This window comes from Leguminivora glycinivorella, chromosome 1 (genome assembly GCF_023078275.1).
Source record: "Leguminivora glycinivorella isolate SPB_JAAS2020 chromosome 1, LegGlyc_1.1, whole genome shotgun sequence".
NCBI classification, from domain to species: Eukaryota; Metazoa; Arthropoda; class Insecta; order Lepidoptera; family Tortricidae; genus Leguminivora; species Leguminivora glycinivorella.
The window spans coordinates 12,129,096-12,152,161 of NC_062971.1; the positions used below are offsets into that span (position 1 = coordinate 12,129,096).

A 23,066-nucleotide genomic window follows, 5' to 3' on the forward strand; every position below is an offset into this window, starting at 1 on the left:
AAACTATTCTTCAGGTGCTTGTGTTTGTCAAATTAAATTTATAAATAATAATTTAGTTTACAATTTTCCATAGCCTCGTAAGGCCCAATGTACATAGTGTTGCAATCTAATTTGAACCTTCCATGAACTGAATAAAATATAATTTCCATTGTTACATTGATTTTTGAAACAAACGAAAATCTTACCAATTTATTTATAGAATAGGATTCAAATTCAAAATGGGAAAACTAACTATGGTGGGCCTTACGAGGATAGAACACAAAGTATTAAGACCGTTCAATATCCTGATCGGAAATAATCAGTAGTCTCTCGGGACGGTTTACTCGAGATGAGCTTAATATGACTCGGCGAATTCTAGAGGGCCCGGAGCTTCCCGAAGTGACGCGGACACACCCGAGTGGTCTATACAGGGGTAGTTTCGAAACGGTCATTGTTCAAGGTGTTAACCGATTTATTGCTATTTTTTTAGAAAAAAATTGCCGTATTTAAATGGGTTAATTGGTTTTTAAAATAATATTGATTATTCAACCCACTCACTTCTTCATACGTCTAATCATAGCGAACAAGGCCTTATCCAGTCATCTGGCAAAAGCTTCTGATCTAGATGTTAATCAGTTCTTTACTACATGTATGAGACCGTTCGCTGACACAAAAACCTAGAGCGTTAATAAGTTTTGTTAATATAGCAAATATCAAACGCTTAACCATAAACAGAACAAAGATTTAGTTATATGTACGGCTTATAACTCCCCATCTGCCCTAATGCAATATCCATATTTCTGCAATCCCACATTAGGAGTTTCGAGGATAAATTTGAGAATCTGAATAACAATGAAATAATCTATGTCGGACCGTTTCGCTTTTTTGGTTAATTGTTACCAATCTTGAGTATCACACCTTTTTTGCGCCACAATGAAAAAGGCCGTTTTTGGAATTTTTTGATTGGCTCTAGAGTCTTTAAAAAGCAGAATATCAAGAAAATCAAAACGGTCCGACACAGATAAAAATAATAACAATCTGTGTTGAAAAAATCATTGCTCTATCTTCAAAAACCAGGGAGGAAATAGTCGAGAGCGTTTGTATGGAGAATTAACCTCTACCGTATCGTCTTAACATACCAAGCATCAAACACTAATAGGTAAACATAATAAAGATATAAATATGTATAACTCAGTAAAACCCCACCCGCCCTAATGAAATATCCATATTTCTGCAATAGCGTCACATTAAGAGTTAATAAGCGCGCCGTGTCCCATCTCCTGCGACACGTCTAATCATGGCGGACAATGCTTGTATCAATAATCAGTAATAAGGCGATGACGTTTCATTTCCGACGGCGCCCTCTTTACGACCCCTTTGTATTTATGTGATATTTGGACCTAATGTGAGAACGGTATTGTGATGGAAAGTTATCAAATATTTTTTGTAGTCGTGATGTCAAAGCAGATATCAATTTAATTGTGTTGAATAGTTAATTTTGCTCGTCTATTTCCAAATTGATTTCCTTGGATTTTGTCGACTTATTATCCATACTAATATTATAAATGGGAATGTGTGTGTGTATGTTTGTTTGTCGGCTGTTCACAGCAAAACGGAGCGACGAATTGTCGTGATTTTTTTAAGTGGAGATAGTTGAAGGGATGGAGGGTGACATAGGCTACTTTTTGTCTCTTTCTAACGCGAGCGAAGCTCGCGGGCAAAAGCTAGTAATTACTATATCTTAGTCTGCAGACTTAATGAGATGAATATTTTTGTTATACAAAAAAAGCTTTTGCTGTAAAAAAGTCCAAGTATCAAAATAGGTTAAGTTAGGTTATTTCATTCATTTTTTTTTTGTTTTTGCGATATCGAGTTTCCCCAGAACTATTCCTTATCAAACTTATCATGCTATGAAAAATTCAACTAATGCCCAACTTCATACCTATCTAATAAAGCTACTTAGGTACTCGTATGTGATGATTCTGGAGCTCACTAGACAAAGCCCAAAATACAACTTATTGGTATACAAGGTAGTATTATACATTTTTCAAAAATACAGTATGATAAGTACTAGGTGTATAAGTACTGATTCTTTTAGTTTCTAACCAGCAACATCAACTATATATTATGCTCATAGTTCTGTGACTCGAGGAGTTAACCTTAAACATCCACAGAGACAGTCTAAAAGTGCATGCAGATCATTTGATTCACCAACACTGACCGTGGTCCCCCGGGGCCGACGCCTGACTAAACAGGGGTTTACTACCGAGGGTCCACTCTTTGAGGACCCGCGGCCCGTGACGGACTTTTAAACTTGTTTAACACCTTCTTTTGGTGAAGGTCTGTGTATGTTTGTGTGCGTTATTTATGAGTCTGGAGAGTACAGTAAGACAAATCGAATGGAATTTAAAAAATACATCAAAACTTCACAGGTGTCAACTACTTTATATTAATTACGTGCCAGAAATAGCTAAAAAAATTATATTATTTTAAGTCTTATTGGAAGAAATGCAGCTTGATTTCATCAGCTCCTAGAGAAGGAAAATTGCTGATCTGTAATCTGTAAGCATGTGTTAAGTAAGAGTAGTAAGACACATAACACCATTACGGCTATCAAAATAAAGCTATTATGGCTAACAAAATAATCGAAGATACCTAAGCATAGTGTGAGCATAGGAATTAGGATTAAAACTGGTATTACCTTGTAAAAGACGTACTTCAAGAACAAGACTCATAAAAAGTCTTACCAAGTATTATTCTCAACACCAAGACTTCAAAAAATATAAAACGGTCTTATAGCTCCATTATTAATATGAAAGAATTATTAAATGCATTATTATCGAGTCCTTGTAAGGATAAGTGGGTACTTATTGGTGACATAACCACTTGAGGAGACAATGTGACGTGTCATATTTGTCTCGTTACAAAGGGGTATGGGGTGAGAGTGACAACTTTATATATCGTAAAGCGAAACCGTTTCTCAGAGTTTGTAAATTGTAATATTTTTTCAATACTTACTTTAAAATTTTAAAAACATGATCCTCATAGATCCTAGGTTTTACCTATACTTACTATTGTAGTTTCCACTTAGTACTGTAACCAATTAGAACCACTGATATGAGCCGACCGTAGATCCATGGGTAACAGATTTTATATTGAAGTCCTCTTTAATTTATAAATGCATATTTTTATAGTTTCATAACATTCGTAATTACTACTGGTACTATAAGTTACATCTTACAAACTTTTCCTCCATTGCCCCCAGGTTAATAATCAAGACAGCATAAAATGATGTCGTCTTTTTAAAAGCCCTTTTTCTATTCAATAATCTCAAACACTTCGTCAATAATCCTTTAAAACGGTATCTTTTTATCACCATCCATTTATACCAATAAAATGCAACCACAGCACAATGTTTTGATTTCGACCCATTCAAGCGGCAAAGACGCTGACATTCCCAGGGACCAAAACACCCTATACTCTATAATACCACCGCAAAGGTGTGACCTTTCTAGCCCTTATAATAAGCGCATTGATAGTTAATCTTTGCTACCTGTGTTAGGTTAGCTATCTATAAAACGGACGTAAGTTTTAATGTTCTTTTTAGGCACATATGACATTTTTGTGTATAGTGCCGCTAATCTCTTGTAAGTCTTGTAATGAGATGTTTGAAAGTATTATGTGTGGCAGATGCGGGTTGTTGAATTTCGCTTCAATGACATCGACACATTTATTCGAGTATACTGTTAAAATTTCTTAAATTTATTAAATTTTTGTCTACGTTTCAGCATACTAGTAAGGTATCTAAGTATTTTAATAAAATCGTCCGGGGGACATTTGGTCAATAATTCAATATGACTGAGTCTTTTCGAAATGTGTACGCATAATAAGTATGTAGGTATAATGTAACCGTCATCGCCAATCGTCATAAGTGCAGACGCAGGTCTCCCGGGAACGCTAATTCCCGAGAACTCAATTTGCCCGGACACATTAACCGTAGCGACACTATGCCGGAGTCCCGGCTTTTTACGATGCCCGTGCGTTCGAATTTTTTCCTTTCCATTTTCAATTTGCAAAAGAAAATTCCTTTTGTGGCTTGCGATTAACGAATCTCAACTCTGTTTCGTTCAGTGGGAGTTTCATGTCTACTGCGACTGTTTCGCTTTTAGGTTATTTTATTATCAGAGGTTACCAATCATCACTGACCGGCTCCAAGCGTATCAAACATTTTCTAAATGAACCTTAAGCCGCGAGCGTTTGGCTGATTTCTGCTTGTAAGTTTCGGGGGTAAGTTTTAGTAGGGGGTCAAGGCGTTAGTGTAGTATTGCGGGTTCGATTCCCAGGTGTACCGGGCGTCGGGACACGTACGTGCACACTTAAAGACAGACACTTCTAAGATGAAGGGAGGTCCGTCATAAAAATTGGACGGAACAAAAATAAAGGAGACGCTATTTGGGCTTGATTTATTTTTATGTGCCGGTCTAGCTTACCTAAAACCAAATATACCCGTAATGTAACGGGTTACCTGTTAGAAAAATGCTAAAACCTACGATCTACTTAGCCAACAATATATTTGAAATGTAAAGTTACTTTTTTAAAGAAATTATTAAAGTAAATTATTATGCAATCATATTAAAATATCTTCTCTATCTATTGATGAAGTTTTTTTTTATTTTTAGTTGCGCAATGCGCAATTAATATTTAAAAAAATGTATTCCTAAAATATACAAATGTTTTGGTCTTCCTAAAAAAAGTTCTGATAAAATTTTGAAAAAACCCCCGACTGCGACATAGTTGACCGATTTTCATGAAACATGGCTAAGAACACTCCCGACTAACTCAGCTTTCAGACAAAAAAAAAACTAAATCTAAATCGGTTCATCCGTTCGGGAGCTACGATGCCACAGACAGACACACACACACAGACAGACAAACAGACAGACAGACAGACAGACGACAGACAGACAGACAGACGGACAGACAGACAGACAGACACGTCAAACTTATAACACCCCTTCGTTTTTGCGTCGGGGGTTAAAAATGAAACAAGACTCCGAAAATGGAGTGTGTCCGTTCGGCGGGACTACTTATCCATTTAGCTGTAAACGGGCAGAATTCGTCATAAAAGCCGTTACGTTATTTGCGCAATGGTATGAAATTATTTGAATAAAAAATATTCCTTAAACCGCATATCTTCCTAAAATATAAAATGTTTTAGTCTTCCTAAAAAAGTTAAACAAGAGTCTGAAAATGGAGGTGTCCGTTCGGCGGGACACTTATATATCCATTTAGCTGTAAACGGGCAGAATTCATCATGAAAGCCGTTACGTTATTTGCGCAATGGTATGAAATTATTTGAATAAAAAATATTCCTTAAAACGTATATCTTCCTTAAAACTTTATTTTATACTACGTCGGTGGCATACAAGCATACGGCCCGCCTGATGTAAAGCGGTCACCGTAACCTATGGACGCCTTCAACTCAAACAGTGTCACATGCGCGTTGCCACCCCATTAGAAACTTGTACATTCTCTTTTGCTGAACGTATTTCTTCCTTAAAACGTATATCTTCCTAAAATATAAAAAGTTTTAGTCTTCCTAAAAAAAGTTCTGAAAATGAAACAAAAGTCTGAAAATGGAGGTGTCCGTTCGGCGGGACTACTTATCCATTTAGCTGTAAACGGGCAGAACGCGTCATAAAAGCCGTTACGGGCGGACTGGAAAACGGAATCACTGTTCTATTAGTTCCATTTTCGAACGTGCATTCTGCTTTTAAGCTTGGAGTGTCTTAGTATCGGGGGTTAGAATTTTCTAGAAGAAGATTGTAAATGCTGCATTCGTAATAACGGTTAAGCGTACTTTTTTCAAAAGAGAATTATTGCACATTTAACAGTTTTACAACGATAAAATACCTGAGGAAAAAATTACAAGATTTAATTTATTACATGTACGGGTATACTCTAAGCTAGATTTTTAAACTGTGCAAATGTGCATATTATGTTGAATAGATGGGATTTTTATTGTTTTTAGTGAGATGCTTCAAATTAAAAGGACAAGGATCATACCATAAAAAATAAATAACATCAACTCTACTTTTCTATTCGTGAAGAAAATATCGTAAGAAAAACGTTTTATTACTATTGCATTTTTGATTGTAAAGGGATTAAGCTCCATTTAAGGGAATTAAGGATAAGTCCCCCTCGGGCCAGGGGCGGTCAACCCTCGGTCAGTTTAAAGTTATTTTAAACAATCTAATGCTGTTACCCTTATGGTATTGCTACGATTAGGGCGGGTGCACACGTCCGGCCGATAACCAATGTTTCAGAAATATCGTCAGTCAAAAATATTGTTACTTGTACGGCTTGTATTAATAGGTAGGTATCACACCTCAAACTTAACTACCTATTAATTAACCTAAATCTCACTAAACTCCTAATTTTTCGCTAATATCGTAGCAATACGGCGTACTAATATATATTATAATTCTTTTGACAATTCTTGGGTGTTGATTTTCTTCACTGAACCTTTTTTCCGTTTCGTGTGGACGCTGGGAAATACACCTCGTGTTCATGAGCAGCGGTGATATTTTATAACTAGAACCTCAGTCGCCTGTATGCACACGCCCTTACGGGCATTCGATCTCATCATTAAATCAAGCACAGCCGATGTTCGGCTATCGGCCATCTTGCCGGAAAAGGCCTTTACTTTTAAAGAGTTATTAGTCCCAGAGCAGCACTTCCGCTTTGATAAGAGAATTTAGTACTCTAGAATTGCTGATAAAATTGTATATCGAATAATTTGGGAAACAACAAACAACATGCGAACCGGTAAAAATGTAAGAAAGGTAGGAAGTAAAGTATTCTTGTCCTTATTATTGCGTTCAGCCTTATATTAAATTAACTTTATTAGTTATTAAAATTTCTATAGACATTAATAATTGTAAGTTATCCCTGATTCTTTCTTTAAAAGTATTCATGTGAGTTTTCAATATGAGTAATTAAATATGTAAGTAAATTTTAGAGCTATTCCAGGTACCTACTTCATTTGACAGAAGGTCCCCTAAGGACCTAGTTGAGGTGAAAATCGAGTCTAGCATTTTCCCAGAATTACCTTTTACCAGCGCACACGGCACAATCAACGGGACTTAACATTAGACCGCATCAGCTGAAAGTTTACAGGGGTGCTAACCGTTGGTCCCCGGTTTACGATCAAACGCCATTACGTAGCCAGCTTTATTGACCTTACTCAGGTCATTCGTGAATGGACAGTTTTATGTCGTCTTGGAACCAAATAGGGTTCTGGAGTGAAATTGTGCGATGAGACCGTTCGATGATAATAAGCTGGGAGTGTAAAAGCACCTTCGTGTGGTTGCTTGAGATTTTGTATATTTTATTTGTTATTTTCCATATAACATCACCATAATAATTTGTTATTGATTTTACTGTAAGCTGTCATCATTTTAGGGCCTGTGCTTAGTGCAAGCTCTGGACTATGCTCTAATTTTACATAATGGTTAGGTTAGTTGGGTTATTATATTGCTAATTTTAATTGAACGGATGTTGCCCATATTTTCTAAACGATTGATGATTAATTAAAATTATAGTAAGTAATTTCCATACACGCTTTGAGTGTGTCTGTGAGGTCTACAATGTTGAAATAGGAAATCTGTGACTAAGCCCCGGAATGATATTAAACTATCTTGTATGACAAATATAGTTCCTTAACCTCCACACAAAGTAGTCTGGTAATCTTACAATTTACGACCATCTCTAAATCCAAACTCTTTGTTTCAACGAACGTTAACCTCAAACTTCATAAAACGCTAATTAAACCCGCGCGCCCGAGGAATTCCATCAAGTCGGTATAAAAATGCAAATGTTATTTATACGCAGCTATGGCGGTGATCATTAGTGGGAGGAGCGCGCGGCCACTCCCACCTGGAGGAGTTTCAGGACGATGACAGGAGACAAGCGGAATTAGACCCATTAAGTCGTCAAATAAAAATATAGACACCTATGTGGGACAGGTGAAATCTTTGAGACCCATTTTTTACTATGCGTAGCGAAAGAAACAGTGACACGAAAGATTAGACCCATTAAGTCGTCAAATAAAAATATACCTATGTGGGACAGGCGTAAACTTTGATACTCATTTTTTATTACACGGCACGAGGAAAGAAACAGTGATACGAAGGATTTAGGCCCATTAAGTCGTGAAATAAATATTTGGGACTGAGGCTTAGGGACCAATTTTGAGACCAATTTTTGAAGATCTGTAACGTAACTGACCGTGACCACGGAGAAGAGTGACGCTAGGAATTAGACCCATTAACTTGTCAAATGAAATATACAACCTATGTCCTATGTGGGACTGAGGCCAACCTTTGAAACCCATATTTGAAGATACATAACGTAATTGTTGACGGCGAAAGAGTGACGTGAGGAATTATACCCTTTAGATCGTCAAAAAATATACCTATGTGGGACTGACGCCATTAGGCGTGAGCTCTGAACTCGTTTTTTTTCGCTACATAACGTAAGGCGGCGGAAGTAGGAGTCAGCAAAGTGACAGGTGAAATTGGAGCCATTATCTTGTCAAATAAAATTGTTTCTATATGGGACTGGCTAGCTCTGTGCCCGAGTTTTTAATGTAGGTTTATAACGTACAGGTTTACAACGTGTAGTAGGTTTAAAAAACAAATAATTCAACCAGTATATTTAACTAAGTAGTGCGAGGTAGGAATCATTATCAGTTTAAAAATGGAAAAATGAACAGTTATCTAATTATACAGTACAACTCTTAACAGCGCTGCTCAATTTTTTATATCATTTCACATCTAATTTAGGCCCTCAAGACTCTGCATTCTTTGTTTCACGCATGAAAGTTTATGTTCAAAATATCATATGAGGTTGTAATTGACTTGTAAGGTGTTCGGTCTAATAAAAAGTAATAACACAAATAAAATGCCCTTACCACGATTTGAATCCCACATGGAATTGCTATGACATCCCAATCTAACCTACCCTTTTCTTTCCAGCATTCTCGAGCTGCGGAAAGAAAAGAGTCGAGACGCGGCGAGATCCCGCCGCGGAAAGGAGAACTACGAGTTCTACGAGCTAGCGAAGATGCTGCCTTTGCCTGCCGCCATCACCAGCCAGTTGGATAAGGCGTCCATCATTAGGCTGACCATTAGCTACCTGAAGTTAAGAGACTTCTCCGGACACGGGGATCCGCCGTGGAGTAGAGACCCGCCGCCCACTAGTAAGACTCTTAAAGGTTTGTGTCAAAAGTTTCTAGCATCATCAGCCAGCTGGATGAGGCGTCCAACATCAGGCTGACCATTAGCTACTTGAAGTTAAGAGACTTCTCCGGGCACGGGGATCCACCGTAGAGTAGAGACCCGCCGCCCACTAGTAAGACTCTTAAAGGTTAGTGTCAAAAGCTTCTGGCATCATCAGCCTGCTGGATAAGGCGTCCATCATCAGGCTGACCATTAGCTACCTGAAGTTAAGAGACTTCTCCGGACACGGGCATCCGCCGTGGAGTAGAGACCCGCCGCCCACTAGTAAGACTCTTAAAGGTTTGTGTCAAAAGTTTCTGGCATCATCAGCCAGCTGGATGAGGCGTCCAACATCAGGCTGACCATTAGCTACTTGAAGTTAAGAGACTTCTCCGGGCACGGGGATCCGCCGTTGAGTAAAGACCCGCCGCCAACTAGAAAGACTTTTAAAGGTTAGTGTCAAAAGTTTCTGGCATCATCAGCCAGCTAGATAAGGCGTCCATCATTAGGCTGACCATTAGCTACCTGAAGTTAAGAGACTTCTCCGGGCACGGGGATCCGCCGTGGAGTAGAGACCCGCCGCCCACTAGTAAGACTCTTAAAGGTTTGTGTCAAAAGTTTCTGGCATCATCAGCCTGCTAGATAAGGCGTCCATCATTAGGCTGACCATTAGCTACTTGAAGTTAAGACTTCTCCGGGCACGGGGATCCGCCGTGGATTAGAGACCCGCCGCCCACTAGTAAGACTCTTAAAGGTTTGTGTCAAAAGTTTCTGGCATCATCAGCCAGCTAGATAAGGCGTCCATCATTAGGCTGACCATTAGCTACTTGAAGTTAAGACTTCTCCGCGGGCACGGGGATCCGCCGTGGATTAGAGACCCGCCGCCCACTAGTAAGACTCTTAAAGGTTAGTGTCAAAAGTTTCTGGCATCATCAGCCAGCTGGATGAGGCGTCTATCATCAGGCTAACCATTAGCTACTTGTGTAGCCGGCTAGTCAGCGGAGAAATAAAACAAAGGTTCTATAAGTAAATAACAATATAATGAAAAATATATACAATAAATTAAGTGATGTCTGTCAGTACGCGAGTAGGTAGTAAAATATCGTCACTGGCCTCAACGTTCCTTCTGCTGGTCTTCGTCTAGCCGTATACGTGGTCTGTCCGCAGGTGCCACTGCGCGAGTTGTACAGAAACCAGGCTGAAGATGTTCCAGCGCTGAGTAGTATAAGCAGCGACGTTTAGCAAAGTTCTTCTTCAATTTTAAAGAAGAAGAAAGGGCTGCAACAATCGTGCGTGCTTAGGTCTGCAGTCGGAACCTAGCCCAGGCCTTATTCGCTTTCGCGAAACAGTGACGTACAATAAGACTTGGATTAGGTTTCAACATTAAACGAATAAACTTAACTATTTACACATATTATACAATTATAAGTACCTGCATAAGAGGCAGCCCAACACAAACACACTGTTTTTACAATATAAGTATTTCACAAGTTTTAAATGCAATGAAATAATTAGCACTTGAAATGTCTATGAGCCTTCCCCGGCAGAGAAAATTTTGTGCAAAAAAACAAAAGACGCGTGATATGGCCGTACTTTTCTTCTTGTGGCCAGTGCGCGCGGCGACTGTAACATGCAGGTTTGCCATGTTACAGTACCCCTCGCGCCCAGGAGAATTTTCCAGAATAGAACATGAGGGAAAATTCCAGAAAGAAAAATATAACACTGTTTACAATTTCAAATCTTTAATGTGCCATCTCCCTATGGCACGCCCAGTGGAATCAGCTAATTCATACACAAGAGGAGAAAGCTTTTTTAAAACAGTACACTTTACAAATTTGGGAGCAAGTTTAGCAGTAAAATATTTACCAGCGTCACTTAACTGATAATTACGACGCCAAACAATATCGCCTTCACTTGAAGTTAAGAGACTTCTCCGGACACGGGGATCCACCGTGGATTAGAGACCCACCGCCCACTAGTAAGACTCTTAAAGGTTAGTGTGACATCTGGAATGTAGTAATATAGGCTAAAGGTGCCGTTACCTGCCCGCCAACACCAGTCAGCTGGATGAGGCGTCCATCATCAGGCTGACCATCAGCTACCTGAAGTTAAGACTTCTCCGGGCACGCGGATCCGCCGTGGAGTAGAGACCCGCCGCCCCTCTTAAAGGTTAATGGTATCTATTACATTTGCCGCAGGTGTAGTTAAGAGATGCTGCCATCGTCAGCAAGCTGAACAAGGTATCTGTCACTAAAACCCAAAAAAATATTAACACCTTATTCATGAATAGCATCAGCACAGCATCTGTACGACATGTAGATAGTCCACCTAGATTAGGTACACATACAGGTACAGTACAACCATTGTGCATCTATCTATATGTAAAGGTGGATACCAACTTACCGAACACAATTCATTCAAAAAATATTTATAGACTTTTGCAGCAGGGTGGACAACATGCACTTGAATTAGAAATGTGAATCCTATAACAACGAATATAATGCAATAGTATTAAAATAACCTAGGGTTACCAAAACCGCCATTACGCACCGCGCTACATCATCACAAAACCATATGCCCCGGCCTGGCGCGACAGCCCTAACGTTCAAAATGTACTCGGTTTAAAACAGCGGGAGGGTCTGCAAATCAGATTTGCCTTCGTCAAGTCATTGTCGCGCTAACCATGTTACCCGCCCCTGTAGCGTCGGCAAAACAAGTTTATTGCTGTCTGTCTCTTTGTAGTTAAAGTGCCGACAGTTGAGGTGCCTGTTTTATAGTTAGGTGTAGTTTTAGGAGGTACTTGCAACCAGATAAGACCGCTACAAAACTGTGATTACATTTTCTCGGCACCAGGAAAATACGTTTATGACTATAGGTTTCATGGTTTCATTTACATTAAGAAGTACCTATACTGAAAGGGGCAAACCTTGGCTTAAGTATACAATAAGCACGCAACATACTTGTCTTATTGAAATAAAAACGTTTATGAGCAAAATATCTTTAAAAGTAATAAAAGCAATTTACAAAAAGTACACAGTGGTGCTGCCGGCTTTTCTCCGCACAAAACCACTAAACAATGGGGTAAATCACATAAAATTGTCAGTCGAAGCGTGCAGGCAAATAAATACGCCTTAGGGACGCTGATTCTCCGCAATACGTCAAATAAATATTACCTATTCGTTTGTTGGGAAAAAACACCGCTGTTTGCTCAAGGACAACATTACACATGAGCCCTGATTATTGGAAGGGGGCGCATTAATAAATATATTTAAAAAAAATCTTGACATAAAACATAACAATATTAGGAAGGCCTACCGAAAGATATCAGGAATATTGATTGAAAATATGAAATAGTATTATGCTGTTTTACCTTTACCATTTTCAAGTTTAGTGATAAGGAAATAATAATAAAACGGTTTTTATAGTCTGTTACCTAAACTTAATTATAAAATTTTTGTATAGGTACTTCAAAAAATTTGTGCTCGCACATTGGCATAGTTTGCACTCGCTCGCTGCAGAATTAGCTTCGTCACGATCTGGTTTTTCGCTACTTACCACATATCTATAACATTCACATAAATATTTAACACATCGGGCAAATCACAAATCACAATACAGTCACACATTGCCAAAAGCTTCACGCATTTTCCAATATTTTTTTACCGCACAGTGGTCTTAAATTCGTAACAAGTGTACCAATAAAACACCCTCAAATCCAATTTAGGCCCCTAATGCGCTTAATGCGACCGCCGCGCGAATCACTACATACGCCACTGTCATTTTAACTCAATTTTGAAGCAGGATTTTCTTTGTGTATATTGAAATTTTGAATATGTTACGTCAGACATGTGTCTATCAGCAGCGGCTGGTCCATACAAGCAGTTTCCCACCGGCTTGCCTAAAATTGATTACTAGTAAAGTACCTAATGTTAAGGTAGGTTTCTTTTTGCTGAGTGTTGCCTAGCATAAATTTTCACCAGCCGCCACTGGTGCCTATTGATTATTGCAAATACAACTCTTAAGTATTATTATTTATTATTTCGTTTTAGACAGGCAGCTGGTGCTGGTACGTCTAAATCATAGTTCACTTTGCACGATTTCGCTTCTTAGATAGTTTGTCTAGTCTATTTTTAAATTGATTAACACTGGTAGATTTCACAACTTCCGAGGGTAGGTACCTAATTTGTTCCAAGCTTGCACTATTCTGTTTGTAATGAAGTTTTTGCCGATATTTGTTTTGTGCTTTGTTGTTACAAGTTTTATGTTGTGTCCTCTTGTGGTAGTAGGTACTGTTTGAAAAATATAGTGCTAAAGAATATTATTTTACAAATTATTAAGTAATTTAATTTAAAATTTAAAACAGGAAAAATGCGGTTTTTAAGTATAAAAAAATCTCAAAGTTTTATCATATTCAATGGTTCACAATAAGTATGCTGAATCCCAAAACTGGCAATAAAACATGAGCGTTTAGGGGTGTCAAAATTGTCTCACAAAATATTCGAGGGCAAATTTTCTAGTTTCAAATACACTCACGTATGCAATAAAGGTATTGGGGTACTTTGTTAAATGTACTCCGCTTGTAAAAACCCCAGAAACTCATGTGCTATGGGGGCTTCGATTTACAATTGTACATTTGAGGCAATCAATTTAAATAAATGACATTGTCTTCCTTGTATTGTTTTGGTAAACTTTCTTTCTAAGTATTCAAGTTTAAAAAATATAATCTGGTGTCACAAATTTAGTAAAAAGAATAATAATTACTAGGAAGCATTGTAGGTACATATTTCTGAAATATACCTAATTCGATTTCAATACCATCATGTTGCATAGTTGTTCTAGTAATGCATATATAGTTTAGACTGGAACTAAGTGAGAAAACCCTTAAACAATTATGTAAAGTGTTTATTAAACTTACAACGTGGAAAATCTTGTACTGATTATACAAATTTATGTAAGATTTATTAAACTAAGTTGTCGGGTACTTTACAAAGTTGTTAACATAATTTACACTAAGACACACAGGCACGCATAAACTGGATTTTAATAATTTCATTAGGATTTTAGTTGCAGCAAAACACCTTGGTTACTAACTTGCAAATTCTATCAAATAAAGCGACAAAGAGACACCAACAACGTTAAAAGAAACTTCCAAATAAAATTAGCAAGATGATCCCAACATCTGCAAATATGTCGTAAGGGACACCGCCATTAAAAACCTAATTAATCCCCCCAGTGTAACAATACGCCGTGAATTGGGACGAAATTTTTAATCTAATCAATTAACAATCAGTGCAAACGATATACCGCTTGTTAGTACTGCTTATTTGGCGAACGTGACGTGGTTATTCAAATCACCGTGGGGTTCGTTTGACGATTTTGTCTGGAACGTTTAATTGGACGAACCACTGTGCATCTTCGTCTGATTTTGGAAAAGTAAGTTGTTTGAAAACAGTGTACCTTTCATTTACATGTCTCATTAAGAAAGTTGGTTTGACTTGTTTCAAGTTTTTGATTAGTACATTCAAAAGTGACTATCAAAACAAGTACGTACCTTCTACTTTAATAGGATACCTAGTAATAAAATACTACTTACCTCAGGAAAGATATTACGCTTCGAGTTCACGATATCACGTATATTTTAAGATTTACTAATTTTGACGCTACGTAGGTATATTCGTAAAAAAGTTAGTAGGTACATATAAATTAAAATCTTATAGGAGGCTTTATCGCTAACAAGCGATCTTCACAAGTGTAAACATTGCATTAGCATCCAATTTTAATGATATTAGACCTGCCACACCCTACAATTAAAATAACTGGACATTTTCCGCCGTAAGTGAGTTACGAACGGCTCAAACGTCAAATTATCCGACGCCGTAATAGCATAATTGAATGATAACCATCTAACTAGAACAGGCCTACTGGTAGGTTAGTGTAATCAGTTTACTATGTGCATAGCTGGCTTTAGTACTATATGGTAGTAAGAGTCTATTTAGGGCCAGTTGCATCAACCACAGTTAACTGATACATCAATGTCACGCAGCAGAAGTCTATGGAAATTGACATAAAAAAAATACGAATGCTAAATTCAGTGATAGACGGTTTTGTGCAACCGATCCCCAGGTGTAGCCTCCTCTCCAGTCCAAGGCCAGAGATTCTTAAAAAAAAGAATCGAATTAGGAACTCCATCCCATTGGATAATGATCCAAATTGAACACTGCAAAAATTAATCTGGGTCTGAGGATTAGAGGTAATAGTTCGACCTTTCTTAGAGGCCGTTTGTAGTTTAGTTCATTTTACTTTAACTGCTTTGTTCTGCTTTTAACAATTCAATGATAGATAACATATTGAACCAAATCATTTCAGCGTCATATTTAGTATCTGTCAAAACATAAATATGTATCAAAAATGTTGATTTTTCTATTTAAAGTTCCAATAAGAGTTGGGTACTCAATTCAATTTAATGTATTACTATTTCTGTCTAAAAGGGTCTAGGGTTATAATAAGTTGTTAAGTCCATTTCCTTGTTTATCCTATTTTTCACCGGTTCCACAGCAAAAACACCCAACCCAAGTTTCCAATATTCCCGCCGTATGTCGCCATCTTTATTTATTGTTATTTTTCTATTTCGCCGGCAGATGTGCCGCCCATGATTTACGGGTACAACGTATTAAGGAACGTTATCGGGCTCGGTCAAGGGATGTTTAAAATATGGCGTTAGGTATGAGGATAGTTGAGACTAAAGGGATAGTGGAGGTTAGCAGACTATTACAAAATATATTTTTTCTTTATATTTTTGTCTTCTTTCTTTTTCTTTCTTATACTTACCCTGTTTTCTGTTACTGTCGGCGTAGCCGAACGACAATCGTCGACGCCTGACGCCGACAGAAATGCAGTCTGGCTTTGAAATGGCTTTATCGCGCTAATACGCAAAAGCGATAGAGATAGATCTAAGAAACAGATAATTATCTTGAGCGTTTGTGCATTTGGCTACGCACCCTGTTATTCTTTTAATTTCTTACACCTAACATGTTTAATTTAGTTAATTCTTTAACAATTCAGTGCCAACCGGTGCTACGCGCTACGAGTGTAGTCGATAACAAGGAAAATGCGTATGTAGCAAAAAGCGCCTACGAACAGAAAAGTGTCGAGCCGAAGTCGGGTCATTGCCACTGAATGTATAATCTACGTATAGGTTGAAACCTAATCGTTGACAACGTACCTAGAGATATTTTGTGTAAGTATGAATTCGTAAAAGTTCTAACTCCACTTGTAATCTGAAACGGAATCGAATTTTGAATAATTCACACACATAAAACAACATCAAAATCTGCCCCAAACGTCCGTTTTCTGCCAACGCCGACACCCTTCTACGATAAATCACGTGCTGCCACCTACCGGCAATATAGGGAACAAAACATGTGTTTACCCCGAAGTTAATTTGTCGAATTTATCTGGCTTGTCTTCCGTTATTGTATTGAGAATTATTGCCTTTTTGACTTATGCGGTTTTGTCGCTATGTGAGTCAGGTGTTTTCATAAAAGAGATATATGAGAAATCGTAACTTTTCCTCCGTGTGTTGATTTGATATATATTATACACATATGTATGTATAATCGCAATGAAATAAAACTTAAGATACTAGTCTCGCGTTGGCATGTTCAAAAGCTAATCCAAAGATAAGGGTAACCCTGCTCCTGCCCGAACACGACCTTAATCCCGGATATAATGAACCGTGACCCCTGCACGTTAAGGAGGTAAGTATCGTATATTGGCATCTTGGCTATTGATATATACTTTATTTGTACTTATCTATCTAAGGCACATAGTCGGTATTATGCTCAGTAGGCCTAGCTAGCACATGATTGTCGCGAGAGTATATCGCCGCGAGATAGATGACATGTCTTCTTCTAACTGTACACTGAGAGAAAATACAACCAGTTTTCATGTTCGTTCAACAAGTTTTTTGGTTAAAATAGCGCCTACGTGCTCTTTGGTTCAAACAACAAGCTACTTGTCATTTGAATCGGCAATATATTTGAATCAACAAGTCGATTTTATAAAAACAACCTGACACATATTGTTTTAAACATACGTTTGGCTGATTCAAACGGATAAACCGCAACAAGTCGAACTTGTTAAATTCACAATGCAATTCTCTCAGTGTATTAATGAAATAAGGACGGGTAGGCTATCTTGCGGCGACATACTCTCGCGACAATCATGTGGTAGGCCTACAGGTCCTAATATTAAAGAAAACAAAAAAAGGTAATTGTTAAATAACCTACATATACAGAATCTACTATAATAATTTTACTGTGCCATACATATCATATTTTAATTTAAATTCAGAAGGTACAATAATGTAAATGTATGGAGATTACGTTACCGATCTGTAGGCTTCAAAAGTTTATAAATAATTGCGTTGTTCAATCTGGCCGACATTCGCAAAAAATATTGTAGTTCTCTTAAAAGTACTTACTCAAACCGTGACGGGTGTCTCATCTATGGCGGAAAGTAATAAAAACTATCAACAATTGGCGAATAGCGACAAAAATACAAGTGCAACCGAAAAAAGCTTGATATAGCATAATAAGTGAAGGTTTCAATCAATAGCCCCTGCACAATTGGCGTATTGACTGGACGTGTGTGGAATGGATGAGGTCCGGGTAGGGGTCCTTATATTCGATGGGGAAAGGGTTTCCGGCCTTTCCGAAAGCTGTCGGAAGAGTAATTGCAAGAATAGTAGTAATCGTAATACTTATACTAGTAATTAGGTACATTAAATTTAACCTTTCGTGTGCCTGTGTCAAAAATTTGAGGATGAATTAATATTAAATTAAATACTACCTATAATTAAATTTGTAGTCCAATTTACCACAATTTATTGTGGTTTTCATTTGTTTTTAGAATCTTATCGATGTTTTGGGTAGACATAAATATCATTAAGTAGAAAGCATTAATAATATGTAGGATAATGTTCCTAACAATTCATATTTAAGGGAATTAAAGAGCAGATTTCTAAAACTAGCTTGGGTTGGAAATATATATTTAACACATACGTAGACAGTAAACAAACATACCAACCAACATACATTTCCCATACGGAACCCCCGTCCGGTCCGGCAGATCTGCCCCAGGCACCGGCGCCAGAAGGGTTATCCGGGTGTGTAATTGGCTAGTTACAATTCATTACCACCGGACTGCGATTTTTACGTATTTCTCTCTGTTTTGCTGACGAATCGAATGTAGAAATGTATTTATGAACTAGGCAGATAATAACGGTATTCGGTCGTATTCGGACAATAATTTCAAGATGTCACAACACAACGATATCTTATTTTTCCTTGTAGCATCGTTTGATTTCGGACGACTCTTATAATTATGAATAAAAAACTTACGGGTATGATAAGTTTTTTTTTATATACATTACTTACTTTCTGAGGAAGCAGAAATAATAACTCTTTGCTTAGTAGGATTGATAATTTTTATGTGTTCATTGTTTTAAAAATTTGTACTTATTTAATACATTCGTTGTCCAGCACGTCCACGTCCACCAGTCGTTAGTACATGATTGCCGCGAGTATGTCGCCGCGAGATAGACTCACCCATTCTTATGTCATTAATACAGTTAGAAGAAGACGTGTCATCTATCTCGCGGCGACATACTTTCGTGGCAATCATTTGCTAGGCCTACTGAAAATTACTTTCTAGCACATGTCACTGTCACATTCCAGCCCTTACATTCATTTGGGTATTTTTCACGTAGAATTTTAAGAATCTCTTACAATCAGAAAGAAAAATAAAGCAAATTCCATCAATCAAGAAGATCCGCAGATAAAAGGCTCTCACTCCAAAACCCCATAACTCCGTATTCTTATTTTAAAAGGCGCCAATCAATAGCCCTTGGAGCCACAAAGGGCAGTAATTCTTCATTAGGGTTCCGGTCAAGGGCCCTGGGGGTTGGTAATCAACGCACTTATGTTGTTTTTGAGGGCGGGAAAAGTTTCAAGCTGCGGTTATGCCGTTTTCCTCTGGAGTTCAGGGTAATGAATCGGGGAGTGGGTAAATAAGATCTTAAGTAATGACAGCTACGCAAAGTGAACAGGGTACGTAGCCGAATGGCACAAACGCTCACGAAACGAAACGCTCGTAGATATCTATCTCTATCGCTTTTGCGTATTGGCGCGATAGAGCCAGACTACTTTTCGTGGCGTTTCGCGTCGCAGAAATGCCATTCGGCTACCGCACCAGATATTAGTGTCATGTCGTCGTTGCGCTTTCCAAACCTTACATGTGCATTTTTATGATTTTGTTTTTATTTGCTATTTGTCAATATTTTTAAAAGCCGCATCTAATACAAAAACAAACAAGTTCAAAATCGAAACAGAGGCGAAGATCACAATTTTAGTATGTGATATGATCAATAAAAAAAGTATACAAGTGTATACAAAACACTTAACAATGTTTTTAAATCCAGTCAATTAACACATATCAGTATTGGTTTGCACTTGTCACATTTTCGTTTTTAATGCATTCTGGCGGTAGATTGAGTTAGCGAAGGGTTATCGAAGTGTAAAATTTGAAATAAATTGTGATAAAGTGTGATTTTTCTGGTAAGTTTATACTTTATTAGTAGCTATAACAATTATATACACTTGGTAATGAGGGTCTTTAAAGATGTATGTATTTTTTCGACATTTTTATAAGTTTACAACTGTTTCGATGTTTGTTGCATTCCTAGAACGGAAAATATATTTCATTTGTTTATTTTATATTCAAAAACCGGCCAAGTGCGAGTCGGGCTCGCGCACAAAGGGTTCCGTAGCAGCAAATATAATAAACCAATAACTTAACCAAAATTACAGTTAAATCAACCTATCTCAAAAACTATAAGAGATACTTTGATCAAACCAAAAATCGTTGAAAGAGTTAATTAGCATGCATCACCTCTATTTTTTTTAGAATTTTATACCCCGTAGTTATAAAAATAGAGGGGGGGGACATACTTTTTACGACTTTGAGAGCTGATATCTCAAAAACCGTTCACTTTAAGAAAAATGTTTTTTAGAAAACTTTATATCATTTTAAAAGACCTTTCCATTGATACCCCACACGGGTATGTACATCGAAAAAAAAATTTTCATCCCTCAGTTACATGTATGGGGGCCCCACCCCCAATTCTTTTTTTTACTATTTAGTGTCATAATTTTGTAGCGGTTCATACAACACATATTCCCATCAAATTTCATCACTGTAGTACTTATAGTTTCCGAGTAAATCGGCTGTGACAGACGGACAGACGGACAGACGGACAGACGGACATGACGAAACTATAAGGGTTCCGTTTTTGCCATTTTGGCTACGGAACCCTAAAAAAAGGCTCGTTATTTCTAGTTAACGCAGTATACATGTCTTATATCAAGTATACACCCAATATGTATGTATATTATAATATTATTAAATTGAAATGTTTGCGTGAATAAATATTTAGTTTCACAGTACGTAAGCGTAAAAAGCTTTATGTAGGTATTGTAGCTACTTAGTATCAATACAATACAATAACCTGGCATGGCCTGTTACATTTATGGCAGATGATTAAAATTAAATTTCCACTAAAACAAAATAGGACACTTACTTAATGGTAAAAATAAATACATCAATGATAATAATTATAGATAACTACCTAAATGCATAAAAAATCTGTAATTGACTACACAATTTAGGTATATGACACAAAACTCATATATTTCATAATGTACATCTACTTTATTGTTAAATCATATAATTTTAGGCACCACAACCATCTGAATGTTAGAGGAATGTATAATATATATTATTAATTATTTCAAAAAAAAATATATATATTTTATTTATTTTTAATATGAAAATTTTCTTGCGTTTTACTTATGATGCCCTAATTAGGACATGTATGTTGATTGTAGGTAATTAGAGTTCGAAGAATCAGTGGAAAATCCAGCAGAAATGAATTCAAAATTTAAAGGTCGGCGAGGAAAACTTCTCGTGGATATGAGTACAGGGAATATTAGTAAAATTGACGAACCCGATTTTTCACCGGATTTATTCCCATCTACAATTTATGACCCAACTAATTCCCACAATATTATGAATGAAAGTTTACCTTTGGCTATGGGAAATAGTTCGTTGCTTCAAAATTCACGTATTCCCTCTATAACCTTCATGGAAAATTCTGACATTCCATTGGACTCCTACATGTTTGACGTTAGCTTAGGTGTAAATCAGACAAAGACGCCTGAATTTTCAGTGCCCAAAGAGTCTACTGATGAGCACACTGTACCCCGAAACCAGATAACAAATTCAACTGAAATAAGTAGCTCACACACGAATACTTCTATGCCAAACCAACAAGAGAGTGAATTAAATAATAACGTATCTTTTCTGGAACTAGATGAAGTGACTGGATTATTCAAAGCTAATGAAAATAATTTAAGGACCGAAAATGCTAATTTTATTCTAGACGATCAGACTGGTGAAATTATATACATACAAGAGCCTGCCGAAGAGCCTGAAATAGATATTTACGATTATCGTAACGACAGGCTTTTTAATAAAAAACGACGAGTGACTGGTAAACAGTATTTGGGAAGAAAATTAGAAAAAAATCAAGATAATGATAAAACTATTTTAAATTTTGTGACCAAAGACAAAAAAAAGATGAAACCTAAACCTTGCTGTCATAACTTGGACGTTGCTAAAACTCCGAGAACGTTTCTTTGTGGAACAATAAGTGAAGAGCAAAGGCTTCTAGTCTTTAATTATTTTTGGGGTTTAGAAACGTGGCAAGAGAAAAAAGCTTATTTAAAAAACTTAGTACACATTCGGCCAGTAATGAGGAGACGAGTTATATCTGATACAAATTCCAAAAAGCAATGCGGGTTTGATTGTTTGCTACCAAACGGCAATAAAGAGTTTGTAAGGGTCTGTAAAAGTTTTTTACTGAGCACGTTAGACATGAACAACCAGACTTTAATTGAGTGGATAAAGTCTATTGATGATGGTACAGGGCCGGTTGTTGAACGGAAGACTAATAAATCTAGGAAAAATACCTACTCAACGTCCGCAGATGGTGCTCGTGTCTCAGCAAAAACTGATTCCACAAAAGAATGGTTAGCCCTATTGCCAAAAATGCCTAGCCATTACTGTAGAGCAAGCTCTAAGAGAGTCTACGTTGAAGATACATTCAGGAGCAAGTTACACATGTTTCGAGAATACAAGCAATGGTGTCTTGCTCATGGTAAAAAAATCGCTCATCGTAAGTTGTTTTCTTCGAAACAAGCATCGAGCAACTTACAACTTCGAAAACAGAAAAAATATCTATTTTTAAGCCACGAAAAGACCAATGTGACACATGCACAGCATTTAAACACGGAAGCATTGATATAACCGATTTCGAAAAGCACCAAGAAATGAAAGAGGAAGCCTACCGTGCCAAAGATGAAGCCCAATCCTTATGCTCTTCGGAAGTACTGGTTTTGACCATGGATGTTCAAAGTGTATTATTGGCACCAAAATTGATGGTTTCCGAAATATACTATAAACAGAAACTACAAGTACATAACTTCACAATATACGTAAACAATGATAAGGAAGTTCACTTATATGTCTGGCATGAAGGCGATGGTGGTGTAACGGCCAGTCAGTTTACGAGTTGTTTGATAGATTTCTTGAAAGCCAAAGTAGATCAAGGTTTGAAAAAAGTTATCCTACTTTCAGACGGTTGCTGCTACCAAAACCGGAATAAGGTATTATCTTCTGCTCTTCTTA

General features: G+C 37.3%; 1 protein-coding gene across 4 annotated transcripts in view; it reads left to right on the forward strand.

The window, feature by feature from the left end:
* LOC125233269 (protein trachealess) overlaps positions 1 to 23,066 on the forward strand; it is a 237,506-nt gene that overhangs the window by 184,326 nt on the left and 30,114 nt on the right. For all 4 annotated transcript variants that reach the window (XM_048139213.1, XM_048139229.1, XM_048139221.1 and 1 more), the window contains one exon: positions 9,018 to 9,256. In XM_048139213.1, coding sequence (XP_047995170.1) covers positions 9,018 to 9,256 — 239 coding nt within the window. The remainder of the gene's footprint in view (positions 1 to 9,017; positions 9,257 to 23,066) is intronic.